Source organism: Amblyraja radiata, chromosome 28, assembly GCF_010909765.2.
Source record: "Amblyraja radiata isolate CabotCenter1 chromosome 28, sAmbRad1.1.pri, whole genome shotgun sequence".
NCBI lineage: Eukaryota > Metazoa > Chordata > Chondrichthyes > Rajiformes > Rajidae > Amblyraja > Amblyraja radiata.
In genome coordinates this window covers 19,111,110-19,126,900 of record NC_045983.1, presented here as the reverse complement: position 1 = coordinate 19,126,900, position 15,791 = coordinate 19,111,110, and the positions used below count along the sequence as shown (strand labels likewise).

The following is a 15,791-nucleotide window of genomic DNA, read 5'->3' as shown; positions in this document are numbered from 1 at the left end:
GAATCTCTGGAACTCTCTGCCACAGAGGGTAGTCGAGGCCAGTTCATAGGCTATATTTAAGAGGGAGTTAGATGTGGCCCTTGTGGCTAAGGGGATCAGGGAGAGAAGGCAGGTACAGGATACCGAGTTGGATGATCAGCCATGATCATATTGAATGGCAGTGCAGGTTCAAAGGGCCGAATGGCCTACTCCTGCACCTATTTTTCTATGTTTCAAAACAAAAAAATGATTCAACGCTAGGCAAAGAAAAGTTGCATCAGACTTTGATGTCGTAAGTAAATTAACAATTCTTGCCACTGACCTGGAAGAAAGGTCTGGCAGTTTTTATTTTCACGACTTTCCCTTCTGTGATGCCTGTTGCCGACAGAGGTACAGCATGGTAGATTCGAGTTCAATCCTGACTACGAGTTCTGTCTGTATGGAGTTTGGACGTTTTCTCTGGGAGGCTCCGGTTTCCTCCCACACTCCAAAGATGTTCAGGTTTGTAGGCCAATTGGCTTGGTGTATATGTAAATTGTCCCTAGTGTGTGCGCGATAGTGTTAGAAGCGCGGAGATCGGTGGTCGACGTGGACTCAGTGAGCCGAAACCTGTTTCCACGCTGTATCTCTAAACTAAACTTTTACTGACAGAATTACAGGCAATCTCTGGAGTCCATCAGCTGATGTCATCAAGCTAACAGCACAGCCAGTAACATTAAACAGTTTTGACAGACACTGTCCCAGCAAGCAAAAAGCACAATTTTTAATTATGTTTTACAAAAATTTACAGAATTCTAAACAGTGTAGCACAATTACAATAGAATATAAAATAGCAAATCTTTGTAACAAAACATTTAAAAATCCCTTACATTTTGAAATTGTTATGTGAAGAAAATGACAATACAGCAGCACAAGATGTTTCTGGGGCCAGATGACATATTAATTACTACCCCTCAAGTCAAAGGTTTAATTTTACAGCAGAGGTAACAGGTTCCCATTATTTCAAGTGACTTCATTAGGAAGCTACACAACTGTGCTGCATCATTGACAGAAAGACCATTAAACTACGCATGTGGTGAAAACCCAAAGGTTCCACCAACTTCCCAATGTAATGCTGTGGATTTGTCACTGTTACAAGCCCAAAATCACATCAAAAATTCAAATGAAGAGGTGGGTTTTCAGAATGGTCTTAAAGTAGGAGAGGTAGGGAGGCAGAACGTTTAGCACCTCAGCATGTAAAGCCAATGACGATGTGAATACAACTGCACATGATGAGGGTCAAAAATTCAAGCTTCATTGAGTCAACTCAAGAGTTGAAGGGCTGAATGTCACACAAAAAGAGAAAGGGGTAAAGCATTGGTTTTGTTTTTTTTGTGTTTTGTTTTAAAGCGAAGCATAATCAGACCAAGAGACCATAGAGATGTAAGGGTGTACAGGACTGATGGGAAAGTATGACCTAGTGGCAGGTAGAAAGGGGGACTTTGGAATTTTTGAGCCAGTGTATGGTTTAAGATAGAACGCTGGTCAGGAGAGCATTGGTAGAGACAAGTCTACATTGAAGGATTCCACAGCAGAAGAGCCGAGGCAGGGGGTGAATTGAACATGGTCATGGATTCAGAAGTGGGCAGTCTTTGTATATGAGCAAACAGATCATCACAGTGTATCTCTGAACCAAAAATCACACCAAAAGGCACAAATGGTCTGGTTTAGTCTCAATGACCTGAGAGAAGGATGGATGTTGTGGCAGAATTCTCAACTTTTAGTGGTGGTAATTCACTATCCAGTTTTGAATTCCAGTCAAAAAACTGTTAAACAATAGGCGGTGGAGAAATGGTGGTAGTGAAATAGAAACGAATACCAGCAAATAGTTATAGTTTTGCCATCATTGCAATCCCAAAATCTCAACATATGCTGATGAATAACCTGGGTAGAGGAGTTTAAAAAGAGAGAGCATAGCTTTAAGATGATAAAGGAAAGTTTTAAAAGTGACCAGAGAGGCAATCTTTTCCCACACAGGAGGGCGATGCATATATGGAATGAGCTGCCAGAAGAAGTGGTAGAGGTGGGTACAACTATAACATTTAAAAGGCACTTAGACAGATAGGAAAGGTTTGGAAAGATATGGTCTAGGCACAAGTGGGACTAGCTCAGTTAGGCAACTTGGTGGGTCAAAGGGCCAGTTTGAGTATGGTGTTGCTTTATGACTGACTAATGGCCAGCATTTTTCAATATTTTGTGTTTACAAAACTTAGTTATCACTAATGTTTAAAAGGCACATTCATTGAATGAAAAAAGAGCTTGGTAATCACAGTTGCATTTGTAAAAGGAATAGGTTGCCAGCTTTAAGGCAAAAATCTAAAATGGATTATACTTTGCCAGCAGAAAATAATTCTCCAATCTAAAAGTGTAGCACAATATTCAAATGAACAGGAAATCAAAAATACAAAAAAAAAACGTTTTTATTTCTAATATATTCAAATATATAGTATAGTTGCTGATATTTAAATCTCTCACAACTAGATTCATATTCCATGAACATCCACTTTTATGCTGCTTTAGTGGATTGAAAAGACATCATAACTTACAATTCTTAACTTTAAAGAACGGCATATTTGGCAAGGAATGGCGTTCCCTTTGATAATAGGCCGGCACCACTTGAGTGCGCAGCATCCTCTTAAAAAGAATCCTTCGGCAAAAGTTAGTTCATTACCACTGAACAGGAATCCTCAAACTGTTTTGGAGCAGGACTCTTAAAACCTTGATCAATCCCAGGAGAATTATAATGCCCCTCTCCAGGATATTGATAATCAGGTTTATGGTCACAAGTATGTCCCTGCTCAGGATTATGTTCAAGTTTGTGGCTGTACCCATGTCCAGATATGTGCCCAAGATCATGACCACATCCAAGGTCACGGGCATGTCCATAAATACCAACACCATGACTGTGTCCATGACCAGATGCATCATGGTAGTGCCCATGCCCTGACGCCAACCCGTGTTCATGGCCAAGTCCCTGTGCAGATAAGTGTCCAACATTATGGCTGTGTCCATGTCCAAATGTCTGCCTGAGATCATGGCTGAATACATGTCCAGACGGATGCGTAATATCATGACTGTGTCCATGTCCAGATGCACGCCCAGCATCATTTTCAAATCCAGGAATATGTTCGAGATTATAACCAAGACGCTGTTGCCGCTCATATCCATACAAATGAATCGGGTCTTTTAAATTCCCTGAATAATGGCAGGACTGAGGGCCAGTGGATGGAGGAAAGTAATAGGTTTGAGTGGGGTAGGACCCTGGTTTAGGTTTACACCTAAAATAAAAAGAAGAAAAAAATCCCAATGTTGAATTGCAATATACATTTCCATCAACTAAACATTGGTCCTCAGACAATGACATGTTTTATACAGCGAAGTTGCAGATAATATCCAAGGTCAGTGTGAGGAGGTCACAAAAACACTTTTCTCACAAATAATTCCTGATGATACGCTTTACATTCCAATTTCACCAAGCATCCCATATATAGCTAGATATGCAAGGACCCTTGACAAGAAAAAAAACTCAACAGCAAGAAAATTACAGCCATGAGTTCAAAATGACTGCGTGGAATAAACACAAATGTATTTTAGGTAAGGCTCAAAGTAAACAGCCAGACATTTTTTCCAAGGGCAAAATATATAGCCTTTCAGGAATACATGCAAAGTCCTTTAATCATCTTCAGGATCATAAACATCTTGAAGTATTAAAAGATTCACACCAGTAAAATCTTAAAGCAGTAGAGCCCTACAAATCTGGCATCAAATGATCGATCATTGTGTGCAGGAACTGTGGTCGTGCACACAATGATCTCTCCATTTCCATGCTCTCTCCATTTGGAAGAATTCAGATAAAGATCAATGACCCAACAACGTGACAGTAACAACCACCTCTGCTTTCTGCTGCAATTTGACCCACCCAAACTCCAATGGTTGCTAGTACTCATCCCTTTGATCAAGCTATACCCGAATGACAATTAAGATAGGTTTACTCTTTTAATGGAATTGCTTCCTTCACAAATGCACGTGCACAAGACATCATAACGCCAAAACTCACTCCTAAGAAACAATCCTCAACCAAAATGCACAATAAATTAACATATGTGACTGTTATCATTGAGATTAATTAAAATAAAAGCATTTGGCCACAAAAAAAACTCGTGGAATTTACTCCAAAGTTTAGCAGATGAAAGTCTGTACATGAGGCATGTTCCAGGGTCAGTTACAGAATGTTAACAAACTGAATACAAAAATAGGGAGGTTATATCGGGCATAGGTGGCACCACATCTGCACTACTGTATATGGTATTGGTCTCATTATTCAAGGAAGAATGTAAGCGAGTTGGAAGCAGTTCAGGAAAGATATTAGACCAAAATTTGAAATGGGCAGGTTGATCATACCAGGCACGTATCTGCTTCAATTAAGAAGACTAAGAAATGTCATCAATCGTGCTGCCAAGCAGCGCTTTATCACCAATACTGATGTCCAGTTTTGATTTTGGCAGGTCCATTCGACTCTGCACTCCAGATGGACCTAATCAGCTGAATTCTAAGACTACCCTTGATATCAAGGGATTTTTTGGATCAATTTTGGCATCAATGCACCCTAGTAAAATTGAGTCAACAGCATCGAGGTGGAAACACACCGTTGGTTAGAGTCGTACCTTGCTCAAAGAAGGCCGTGGTTGCTAAAGGTCAATTACCCCAGGTCCACGAGTTTCTCATGGCAATGTCTTATTTCCAACCATCTTCAGCTTCTTCATCAATGAGCTTCTTCAATCAAATTGTTGGTAGTGGGAATATTTGTGATGATTACACAAAATGTTATCCACATCTCCTCAGCAAACAAAACAGTCCGTGCCTGCGATATATTCAGTTATGGGTTGACAAGTGACATTAAAGTGGCAGGCAATTAATACCTTCTATAAAAGTCTAGCCACCTATCCTTGGCATTCAATGGCATTAATATTGCTAAGATACCACCATCAAAAAGCTGGAGGTCAACAGTGACCAGAAGCTCAACTAACCCAGGCACCTAATTAGGGAGCAGGACAGAGGCTGAATATCATGTGGCAAATAATTCATCCTCCGACTCCAAACCTACAATACATAAATCAACCAGACCCAGAGAGTCAAATGACAAAGCACAGCTGAGAAATTACCAAAGTTTAGCCAGGAGGTTTAAATCATTTGCATTCGCACGGGAGCGTCTCTCATTTTCTGACACTAAAAGAGGGTGAGCAAATGGCAACGTTTTTGTATTAAACTACTGGGATTTCAGAACATGTCCTATTCCAATACTTCAGTAACAAGTCTGATAAGCTTATTAAATGCATGTCAATAACAATCCATTTGTGCCAAAACACCAATTAAAGGAAAATTAAGTTTTATAAAGTGGAACAAACTGTGTGAAAACAAAGTAGCTGTAGAACGTGTCTGCGACAAACAGTTGTTTGGCTAATCATGATGACAGAAGGTGGGTGAAGCGCATTTTTTTAAAATTTGGGCTACTTCCCAAAACCTTTCACAACAAAAGGTTGTGCTGCAAACACTCAGCAGAGCAGCTGTGTGTAATGAAAACACTGGTGATGGATGGGCAATCTGAAACATAAACCCCGTTTCTCTCCCACTCTCCCACAGATGCCAAGAATTTCCAGCACCTTCTGGTTTTGTTTCAGATTCTCAGCATCTGCAACATTTTTCTTTTTGTTTGTGCTCTCTGCAAAAGTTGTGTCCTGCAAATAAAAGGAATAGAAATAGACTAAACTCTGGAGCTTTTTCCATCATTCAATTAGATTGTGGCCATTTGCAACTTCACTTATCTATTCTGCAGACGATCAGGTTGTCTTGTGCTATTTCCATTCTGGTGAAATTTTAAATACAAACAGAAAGTGCTGGAATTACACTGCCGCATTTGTAGGACAAGAAATAGAGTTAAGATTTCAGGTTAAAGACCCTTCTTCAGAATTGGGAAGGAGAGAAATAAAGTTCCTTTAGCTGCAAGGAGTCAATAGTGTTTAATTGTCAGATGTACCAACAATGGAACCAGGCAACAATGGAGATGTCTGAGACAGTAATGCCACAGTGACTTTGGGGATATGGTGTAAGCAAAACTAACTGATCAATTAATCAATGGGAGTTCTGAAAGAGTGGATAAAAACAGACAAAAGTTGTGAAATGCATAGCAGGAAGACATGCCTGGCAGTAAATGCGAGATGTTCACTCTTTCTCTCTCCAGCAATGCTACCTATCATTTGCATTTTTCCATAGTTTTATTTCCCATCTCTTGCATCTGGAGTATTTTGCTTTTGCAACATAACATTTGCCTTTATAATCTATTAGCCTATCTAACTAGATACATTTACAATGTATAAAAGAGTACAGGGATATTACCCTATATATGTAGCATCGTCGGCATAGACAAGGAGGGCATAAAGGATGAACTCTGTGCTGTATGATTCAATGATTTATATGGAATTGCAACACATCCACCCATTCTACGTAGCTATTAATCACCACACGCAATTGATAGATCCCAGCTGATCCCATGCATCTGTCTTCATCAGCCATGACATTGAGTGTAAGAATTGAGACATCATGATACGACTGCACAGAATGTTATTTAGATTGCAGTTGGAGTGCTATGTTCAGTTCTGGTTGCTACATGCTAAGAAGGATATGATTACGCTAGAGTGGGTGGAGAAAAGATTCCCAAGAGCGTTGCTTGGACTGATGGCTTGAGTTATTAGGAGAGTTTGCCCTGGTGAAGGAGGCCAAGGAGTAACCTTATAGATGTTTATAAAATCAAAAGTGGTACAGATAGTCAGTTTTTCCCAGGGTAGGAGAGTCTAAAACTAGGGGGCCATAGGTCTAAGGGGGGAGGGGGAAAATTTAAAAGGGATCTTAGAAATTAGTTTTTCCACACAGACAATGGTATGTATATGGAGCAAGCTGCAATGTTTAAAAGACATTTAGACAGTACACGGAGAGAAAGGTTTAAAGGTGCATGGGCCAAATGGGATTAGGTTGGATAGGCATGTCAGTTAAGCCAATGAGCATGTTTCTGTGCAGCATGTTTCTGTGAATCTACTTCAAACATTTCATTTCTCTCACCGTCCTTGAAATTATTGGCATACATGCCTAACATGACATTTTGAAAAGTATGTTTCCAATTTCAGTTCAATTTCACTGAAACTAATCTATAAATAACCTCCTCTATGGTAGTCCATAGCTCAGATTTAGAGGAGAACTTTATGTTAGGGTTGCTGTAGAGTCTGAAGAAGGGTCTTGACCCAGAGCGTCACCCATTCCTTCTCTCCAGAGATGCTGCCTGTCCCGCTGAGTTACTCCAGCTTTTTGTGTCTATCATTGCTCAGATTTCTTCCATATCCCTTTGACCTCGGGCAGGCTTTGACAAGATTTTCCATGTCTACTTCAGTAGGACTGCCTTCTCCTATTTTCACTTTCCTACAAATGCAGACAAATAATTTCTCACGATGTTTTCTGACCTGATCTTCCATTTAGTGCCCAATTTCTACTTGCCTCCCTGTGGTGAAATCATCCATAAACATAATTTCAGATTCCAAGCTGAAGCACTCATTTCTTCCCCATCACTACTACCCAATCCTTCCACTGCTTCCAGAATTATAAATTCTTACAATTTAAACATGTGCTTTCCAAAATATGTACCAGAAAAAACATTCCCTCAGCATGGATTATAGATCCATGATTTGGACCCAGTGATGATGGTGGACTATCAAGATACTTCCAAGAGGGTGGAACTAGGAGGGAAGTTAGCAGGTGGCAGTGTTCTCATGCGTTGTCTGCCCTTCTTCATGGCGGAGTTTGGGTGGTGCTGCTGGAGTAGCCCAAGTGAGTAACTCTAATGCCATTTTTGACAGTGCACAATTAAGCCACATCATTCCAATGAAGGAGGGAATTAAAATGTAGGGTCATTGAGAGCATACCCAAGTGGGCTGCTTTTATCTAGATGGTAGTCAAGCTTCTTTGGGAGTTATTGGAACTGCACTTATTTAAACAAGTCAAAAATATTCCATCACACTCCTGACTTGTGCCTTGTTGACTGTGGAATAGCCTTGGGATCACATGGTGAATCACTCACCACAGAATACTCAACCTTTGACCTGTTCTTGTCATCACTGTATTTATGTGGCTGGCTCCGGTGATATTCTGGTCAATGCTGACCCCCTGGGTTGTTGATGGGAGTCCCATTAATGGCAATGCCATTGAGTATCAAGGGTAGCTGATTAGGCACTCTCCTATTGGAGATAGGCATTGCCTGGCACTTTAGTGGCACTAATGTTACTTACTACTTATTAGCCCATGAATGAATGAATGTTGCCCAGATACAGGGAGCACCTCTTAATTTTCACAGATGGATCAAAGGATCCAGTAGCTGAAACAACAGGGGTGGCTGTGGTAGTCCAGGGGATGAATGTTGAGCTTTACAAAAGAACAAACTATTTGACAGTATATACAGTGGAACTGTACGCTATTTTGATGGCAGTTCGGTGGATGGAACAGGTGCAACCATGTAAAGTAGTAATATGTAGCGACTCATTATCTGCAATCCAGAGTATTGGGTCTGGTGCATCCCATAGGCGGCCTGACTTAGTTTATGAAATCCTGCTACTATTAAGCCAAGTGACAAGGAGGGGCAGTGACGTGACTTTGTTGTGGGTCCCAGCACACATTGGTGTTCTAGGGAATGAAAAGGTGGATAAATTGGCAAAGGAGGCTGTAAAAAAAAGAAACATAGAGGTAAACTTACAACTATCCAAAGCTGAAGGAAAACACATTGTGTGGAAGAAAATAAATCAGGAATGGCAACAATACTGGGAACAGGAGACAAAGGGGAGACACCTCTATTCGCTACAAAACAGAGTGGGCATTACAGCAAGAAGAGGGGGGAACAGGAGGGAACAGGTAGTATTAACAAGATTGAGGATAGGACACACTCACCTGAACAGCACATTAAAAATATTGGGAAAACACCCTACTGGGCTGTGTGAGGAATGCCATCAGCCAGAAACAGTTCCAGCATGCCCTAATTGCATGTAGGAGATATGAGACAGAAAGAGGATTTATGATCATTGAAATGAGGAAAATTGGATTGACAGAAATATCAGTAAAGAACATTCTAGAGTGTGGAGGGAAAGGAAAAGGAATAAAGTTATTGTTTGATTTCTTGAGGGCCTCTGGGCTTATAAAAAGGATCTAATATAAAGACATGAGTACTGTGGAATGAAGCCAGAAGGTGGCAGCAATGCAACATTGCGGATGCCGGCTGCCGTAAAACTCCAAAGAAGAAGAAGAAGTAGAGGAAGAAGAATGTTGCCTAGGTTCTTCATTTGCTGAGGTGTTACAAATAAATTTAAACATTGTGGAATCATCAGCAAACATATCCACTCCTAACTTTATGATAAAAAGGAAGGATGAAGTAGTTCAATATGATGTTATTATTCAGCCATCACAGACGCCTGCATTGATGTGTCTATTTTTTTGTCAAGCTAGACAGACTCCTTTATTTGTTCATTTGAGTATTAAACCACATCCAGAAAGCTGTCTCCAATTATCAGTATGAGCATCCACTACCCAGGTAAGACCGTACCCATTTGCATTGTAAAAACTTCCGGAGATAAAACTTGCGTGCCTATTGAGGAAGCCTGAACTATACTTAACTTTACCATCATATTGACACAAAGGCTCATTAATTTTCTTCAAGGTATCAATTTTCTGTCCATTTTCTTGGAAAAGTGCAAAGAAAAAAATAGCCCTGAAGAACCATACCATTTCACATTTGAACGGATTTAAACATTACAAGCCTATGTATTCGACCAATACATTCATAACCATATTTACAAAAAGATTTGTAAGACAAATAAATGTTCTACTTGTGCACTTTCCATTTTTTAAGTTTACTTTGTTGCTTTAGGTTTGAAGGTCTTTAGTTTCTCTATCAGTAAGAAGTCTGCTTCTACTTAGAGTTAATGTGTGGACTTCAACTTCACATAGCAATTAAGCTTAAAGTCACAATCAATTTAGATCTGCAAGTCTTTAGAAGACTCAACATTAGCTATGCAGGAGGTGCTAGAAAAACACTCTACTTGGGAGGTGGTTCTTGAAACTAAAACAATGGAAGCACATAATTACAGTGCATGTCTCAATAAAGCAAAACCAAATAATAACAAAGGTTTCTCCTCCAAGGTCAACAAAGCAAACTCAATTATATCAATGTTGCCCACTTGGATGTAGCTCATCTAACCTCCAAAATGGAAGGGAGGGTTTATCAAACTGTCAATGATTACTGTTTCTAAAAAGGAACTAAAAGATAGAGTATCAATTTGGACTCACTTAACAAAATTGAAGATCACATTGCAGCACATTGCAGTTTCCAATAACCAGCAAGAGGGCTGATGTACAACAACCAACCAGAAACATACTGGTAGTCTTTGAAATTTGAAATGGACACTTCTGCAATTTGAACCCATAGAACGCCAGCAGACTGTTTTATCCCAGAGCTACAGGATTTTCTCAGACGAATTCAGACCTTCAAATATTCTTTTAAAAATAGTTCTTCCACACAGCTAGCATTTTCTACAATACATGCAACTTTAGAAACTAAAAGTAAATGGTTTGCAGATGACAAAATGTGACCAAATGCATGATTTAAATACTCAGAAATCACTTGTACGAGCATGTATGCATCCACAGCTCAAAAATATTACCATTGCATTCACTTATTTTTCTCCACAGTGAATTTTCATTCATAATGTAAATGACCTGTATGAACCGTTCACATTGTAATTGCACTCTTCTGCTAGAAGAGGTGTAGTGATGTCACAGTTATAGAATGGTGGGCACTAATTATATTAATATAAATGTATGCAACAGGTTTTTACCCATAAATGTGAACATAAAATAAGGACAGAATACATAAATACACAAATCAATGCTTCACTCTCTTGTTCAAGTATGCCTTAACTTCTAGGTAGCTTACAGGGTTTAGTGTTGCCATCGATAAAGCTGTTGCATCACAGCTCTAGCTACTGCAGTTCAACCTAATCTCCAACGCTGTCTGTGAAGGGTTTGCACATTCTCCCTGTCACTCCATGAGTCGTCCCATGTGCTCTGATATCCTCCGATATCCCAAAGTCATGTGGGACAGCAGTCTACTGATCACAGTAAATTGCTTCTAATATGCAGGCGTGCATTAGAACATGGCAGGGAGAAGAATATGGGGGAAATTACTATGGGATCAGAATGAGTGTAAATTGATGCTTGCTGGTTGATGTAAACTCAGTGAGTGAAGGGGCTATTCCCATAATATATACCACCTCAGTCTTGATCTAATTCTGTGCATTCGAAATACACCTATTGAGCTGAATGAATAACAGCTGAATGACAAAATGGTGCCGATGAACAACTCAGTGACTATTTATTCAATGTCTCTTCCTTCCTATTGAAGGCTCCATTTTACACATGGTAACACATGGAATGAGCAACTTCTCATATGCGGCATATGTGTAGGTTTCATCTAAAAGAATTATACCATAAAAATTAATAAATGATTGACTCTCCATTAATGTTACATTGTTAAAGCAAAAATAAAATGCTGGGACTTCTAGAATGTGCACTCACACTATAAAAGTAAGATTCAGAAACACATTAGAATTTGGCACTCCAAGCATTTTATCTAAGTAGGCTTAAGAATTAACTAGATCAGTATGGTTAATTGGTATTATTGTGCCTCCCTAATACAAAACTGTTGAATTTATAACAAAACTATTATGGAAGCTATAACAAAAATTGTTATGGAAATAAACGTTACAATTTTTCTCACCAATTTCTGATCACACAAGAACTCCAGAAATAATTGGCAATGTAAGCATGTAGAATTCGACATGAAATTATAACAATGTTAGAGAATTATCCATTATTCTTTTGTTATCTACACTTCTACAGCCATAAAATGAGTTGCATCAGAACTTCCAATTATATAGCATATTTCATGGTCTTCACAAATTCTTAAGTGTTTTATAGGCAATACAATAATGGAGCAAAACTATTTTGAGGTAGAAAATAAACTCAAATGAAGTGAGAAAAACTCAGTTCTAAAGCCCAACCTTAAATCAATATGGTCAGGCCCGTACGAAGCTTTTCAAAAAGGGCGGTGGCATGACAGGATTACAAAAAACTTAAAGTGAAATAATGTGCGCGCTGCACACATCACGAGCGCGAAGCGTGAAGTCCCTCGATGCCAAGGTCCAGGGCCCGCTTAAGCATTTTTGCACCAAATTTATGACCAATATTTCAGAAATTAACAGAAATCTGAGGTAGCTTTTTCACACAAAGGGTGCTGGGTGTATGTAACGAGCTGCCAGAGGAGGTAGTTAAGACTGGGACTATCCTAATGTTTAAGAGACATTTGGACACGTACATGGATAGGACAGATTCAGATGGATATGGGCCAAACGCGTGTGAGTGGGACTAGTTTAGATGGGACATGTCGGTCGGTGTGGGCAAGTTGGGCTGAAGGGCCTGTTTCCACACTGCATCATTCTATGACTAAAAAGTGAAGAAGAAAAATGCATGTAGATAAGTAGAGCAGATTTGAAAGAGGAATGAAATGTAAAGGCAGAGAGAAGTTTATGGGTGGAAAGGAACATAGGAAAGGAGGGGGGAGAGTGGGCTTAGGCAGATGAGGGGAAAATAGTCACAAAATGCTGGAGTAACTCAGTGGGTCAGGCAGCATCTGCGGAGAATATGAATAGGCGACGTTTCACAGAGTGCTGGAGTAACTCAGCGAGTCAGGCAGCATCTGTGGAGAACATGGATAGGTAACATGTCACAGAGTACTGGAGTAACTCAGTGGGTCAGGCAGCATCTCTGGAGAAAAGGTATAGATTATAGTTCGGGTCAAGCGTTCTTCAGTAATATTCATGATGTGACATGCATAGACATTCCTGAATGTTACCTAAACCATCGTGAGCTACTTTGTTACGGTGCTTGCCCTCTCCTATAACATCTCTGCTGCCTTGGGTGATGCAGGACAGGACACAAGCTTTGGGACACGGTGTGAAGCTGTTGCCGTCTGTCCCAGCCTGGTAAAAACCTGGATGGAGTGGATTTGGAGAGGATGTTTCCACTAGTGGGAGAGTCTAGGACCAGTGGCCACAGCCTCAGAATTAAAAGACATTCCTTTAGGAAGGAGATGAGCAGGAATTTCTTAAGTCAGAGGGTGGTGAACTGTGGAATTCATTGCCACAGACAGCTGTGGAGGTCAAATCAATGGACATTTTTCAGGAGGAGATTGATAGATTCTTGATTGATACGGGTGTCAGAGGTAATGGGGAGAAGGCAGGAGAATGGGTTTGAGAGGGAAAGATAGAGTCATAGAGTGATACAGTGTGGAAACAGGCCCTTCAGCCCAGCATGTCCCATCTGCACTAGTCCCACCTGCCCACGTTTGATCCATATCCCTCCAAACCTGTCGTATCCATGTACCTGTCTAACTGTTTCTTAAATGTTGTGATAGTCCCTGCCTCAACTACCTCCTCTGGCAGCTGGTTCCATACACCTACCACCCTTTGTGTGAAAAACATACCCCACAGATTCCTATTAAATCTTTTGCCCTTCACCTTAAACTTATGTCCTCTGCTCCTCGATTCACTTACTCTGGGCAAAAGACTCAACCATATTTATTCAAATCATGATTTTATACACCTCTATTAGATCATCCCTCATCCTCCTGTGCTCCGTGAAATAGAGTCCCAGCCTACTCAACCTCTCCCTATAGCTCTGGCCCTCTAGTCCTGGCAACATCCTCATGAATCTTCACTGTACCCTTTCCAGTTTGATGACATCTTTCCTATAACATGGTGCCCAGAACTGAACACAATACTCTGAATGCGGCCTCACCAACTTCTTATGCAACTGCAACATGACCTCCAAACTTCTATACTCAGCCTGACCCGCTGAGTTACTCCAGCACTCTGTGAAATGTTACCTATCCATGTTCTCCACAGAACAGGGCAAGATTAGCAAATTTGCTGATGATACAGAAGTGAGTGGTTTTGCAGATAGTGAAGATGGTTGTGAAAGATTGCAGCAGGATCAGGATCAATTAGCCAGGTGGGCAGAGGAATGGTTGATGGTTGCATGGTTCCTTGAAGGTCGTGTCGCAGGTATATCAGGTGGTCAAAAGGTATTTTGGCACTTTGGCCCTCATCAGTCAGAGTATTGAGTATAGAAGTTGGGAGGTCATGTTGCAGTTGTATAAGACGTTGGTGAGACCACATTTAGAATATTGTGTTCAGTTCTGGGCACCATGTTATAGGAAAGATGTCAAACTGAAAAGAGTACAGAGATCCCCATCCTGGATCAGTCCAATCAGGGTTGTGTCATCCGCAAACTTGAGAAGCTTGACAGAGGTGTCTGTGGAGGTGCAGTCATTGGGTATGAAGTGGTGATTGTAGTGGGGTGGGTGTAGAAGGGCCCAGTCTTTGCAGACTGAGGTCAGGCTGTGAGTGGGTGTGAAGTGTTGGTTGGGGTGGGAAAGGGTCCACTCTTTTCACACTGGAGTCTTGCCTTAAATCAGGTGTGAAGTAGGTGTGAAGTGGTGAATGGGAAGGAGAGGGTGGAGGGTCCTTTCTTTGCAGACTGGGTCTGGCTGTGTTTGTTGGGGAAGGGGTACCAGGGTTACGTTTCTGATTTTCAAGCCTGCAGTAAAACTAATTCAGGTCGTTCGTCAGCTGACGATTGTCCTAAGAGCGGGGGGCTTTCCTCTTATAGCTGGTGATTTCTTGCAAGCCCTTCCAAACTGAAGAAGAGTCATTAGCTGAGAACTTGCTCCTCAACTTCTCAGAGTACCTTTCCTTGGCAGCTCTGATTCCTCTTCTCAGCTCTTTATCGATTAGGCTATCTTTTAACTCTTTAATGATTAGGCTATCGGCTTGACGCATATTTGCCCCCAGCCCCCCCCCACCCTCCCCCGATCTCAAAATGGAAATGTTACATCTGTATATAATGATCCCATTAAAATGTGTATTTATGTCACAAACTATGGAATTCATTTTTTTCAGTATTGTTATCAAGGAAAAGAAAGCAGTTCCAATTGTTTGATATTATTTGATATTGTTTAATATTATTCATATGAAGGAGAAAATATAATAGCTCTAAAACCTACCTTAATTTTGCAATCTCACTCAAGATAATCCCCCTTTCCCTCTCCCCTCCCCATCTCTCTCTCCTCTCCCTTCCCCTCTCCCCCTCCCCCTCTCATATCCCCCCTCTTTCTTGCGGGGGGGGGGGGGAGGGGGAAGGGGCGAAGATGAAGGTGGCACGGGCCCAGCGGGGGTGGGGGATGAAGGTGGCGTGGGCCCAGTGGGGGTGGCGGGGGCCCAGCGGGTGTGGCGTGGGCCCAGTGGAGGTGGCATGTGCCCAGCGGGGGTCAGCGAAGGTGGCGTGGACCCAGCGGGGGCCCGGCGGGGGTGGCTTGGGCCCAGCGGGGGTGGCGTGGAACCAGCAGGGGTGGTGTGGGCCCAGCGGGGGTCAGCGAGGGTGGCGATTACCCAGCAGGGGTGGCGTGGACCCAGCGGGGGTGGCGTAGACCCAGCGGGGGTGGCGTGGACCAAGCGGGGGTCAGCGAGGGTGGCATGGACCCAGTGGGGGTGGTGTGGGCCCAGCGGGGGTGGCATGGACCCAGCGGGGGTGGCATGGATCCAGCGGGGGTCAGCGAGGGTGGAGTGGAC

At 41.6% G+C, this 15,791-nt stretch overlaps 1 protein-coding gene across 2 annotated transcripts in view; it reads right to left on the bottom strand.

The window, feature by feature from the left end:
- Positions 1–721: 721 nt before the first annotated feature.
- Positions 722–15,791, bottom strand: part of rhbdd2 (rhomboid domain containing 2) — a 40,753-nt gene continuing 25,683 nt past the window's right edge. Inside the window, exon 4 of one of the 2 annotated variants that reach the window (XM_033045976.1) lies at positions 722–3,296. In XM_033045976.1, the coding sequence (XP_032901867.1) occupies positions 2,678–3,296 (619 nt within the window). In that variant the 3' untranslated portion in view covers positions 722–2,677. The remainder of the gene's footprint in view (positions 3,297–15,791) is intronic. The other variant, XM_033045977.1, reaches the window with a different exon arrangement.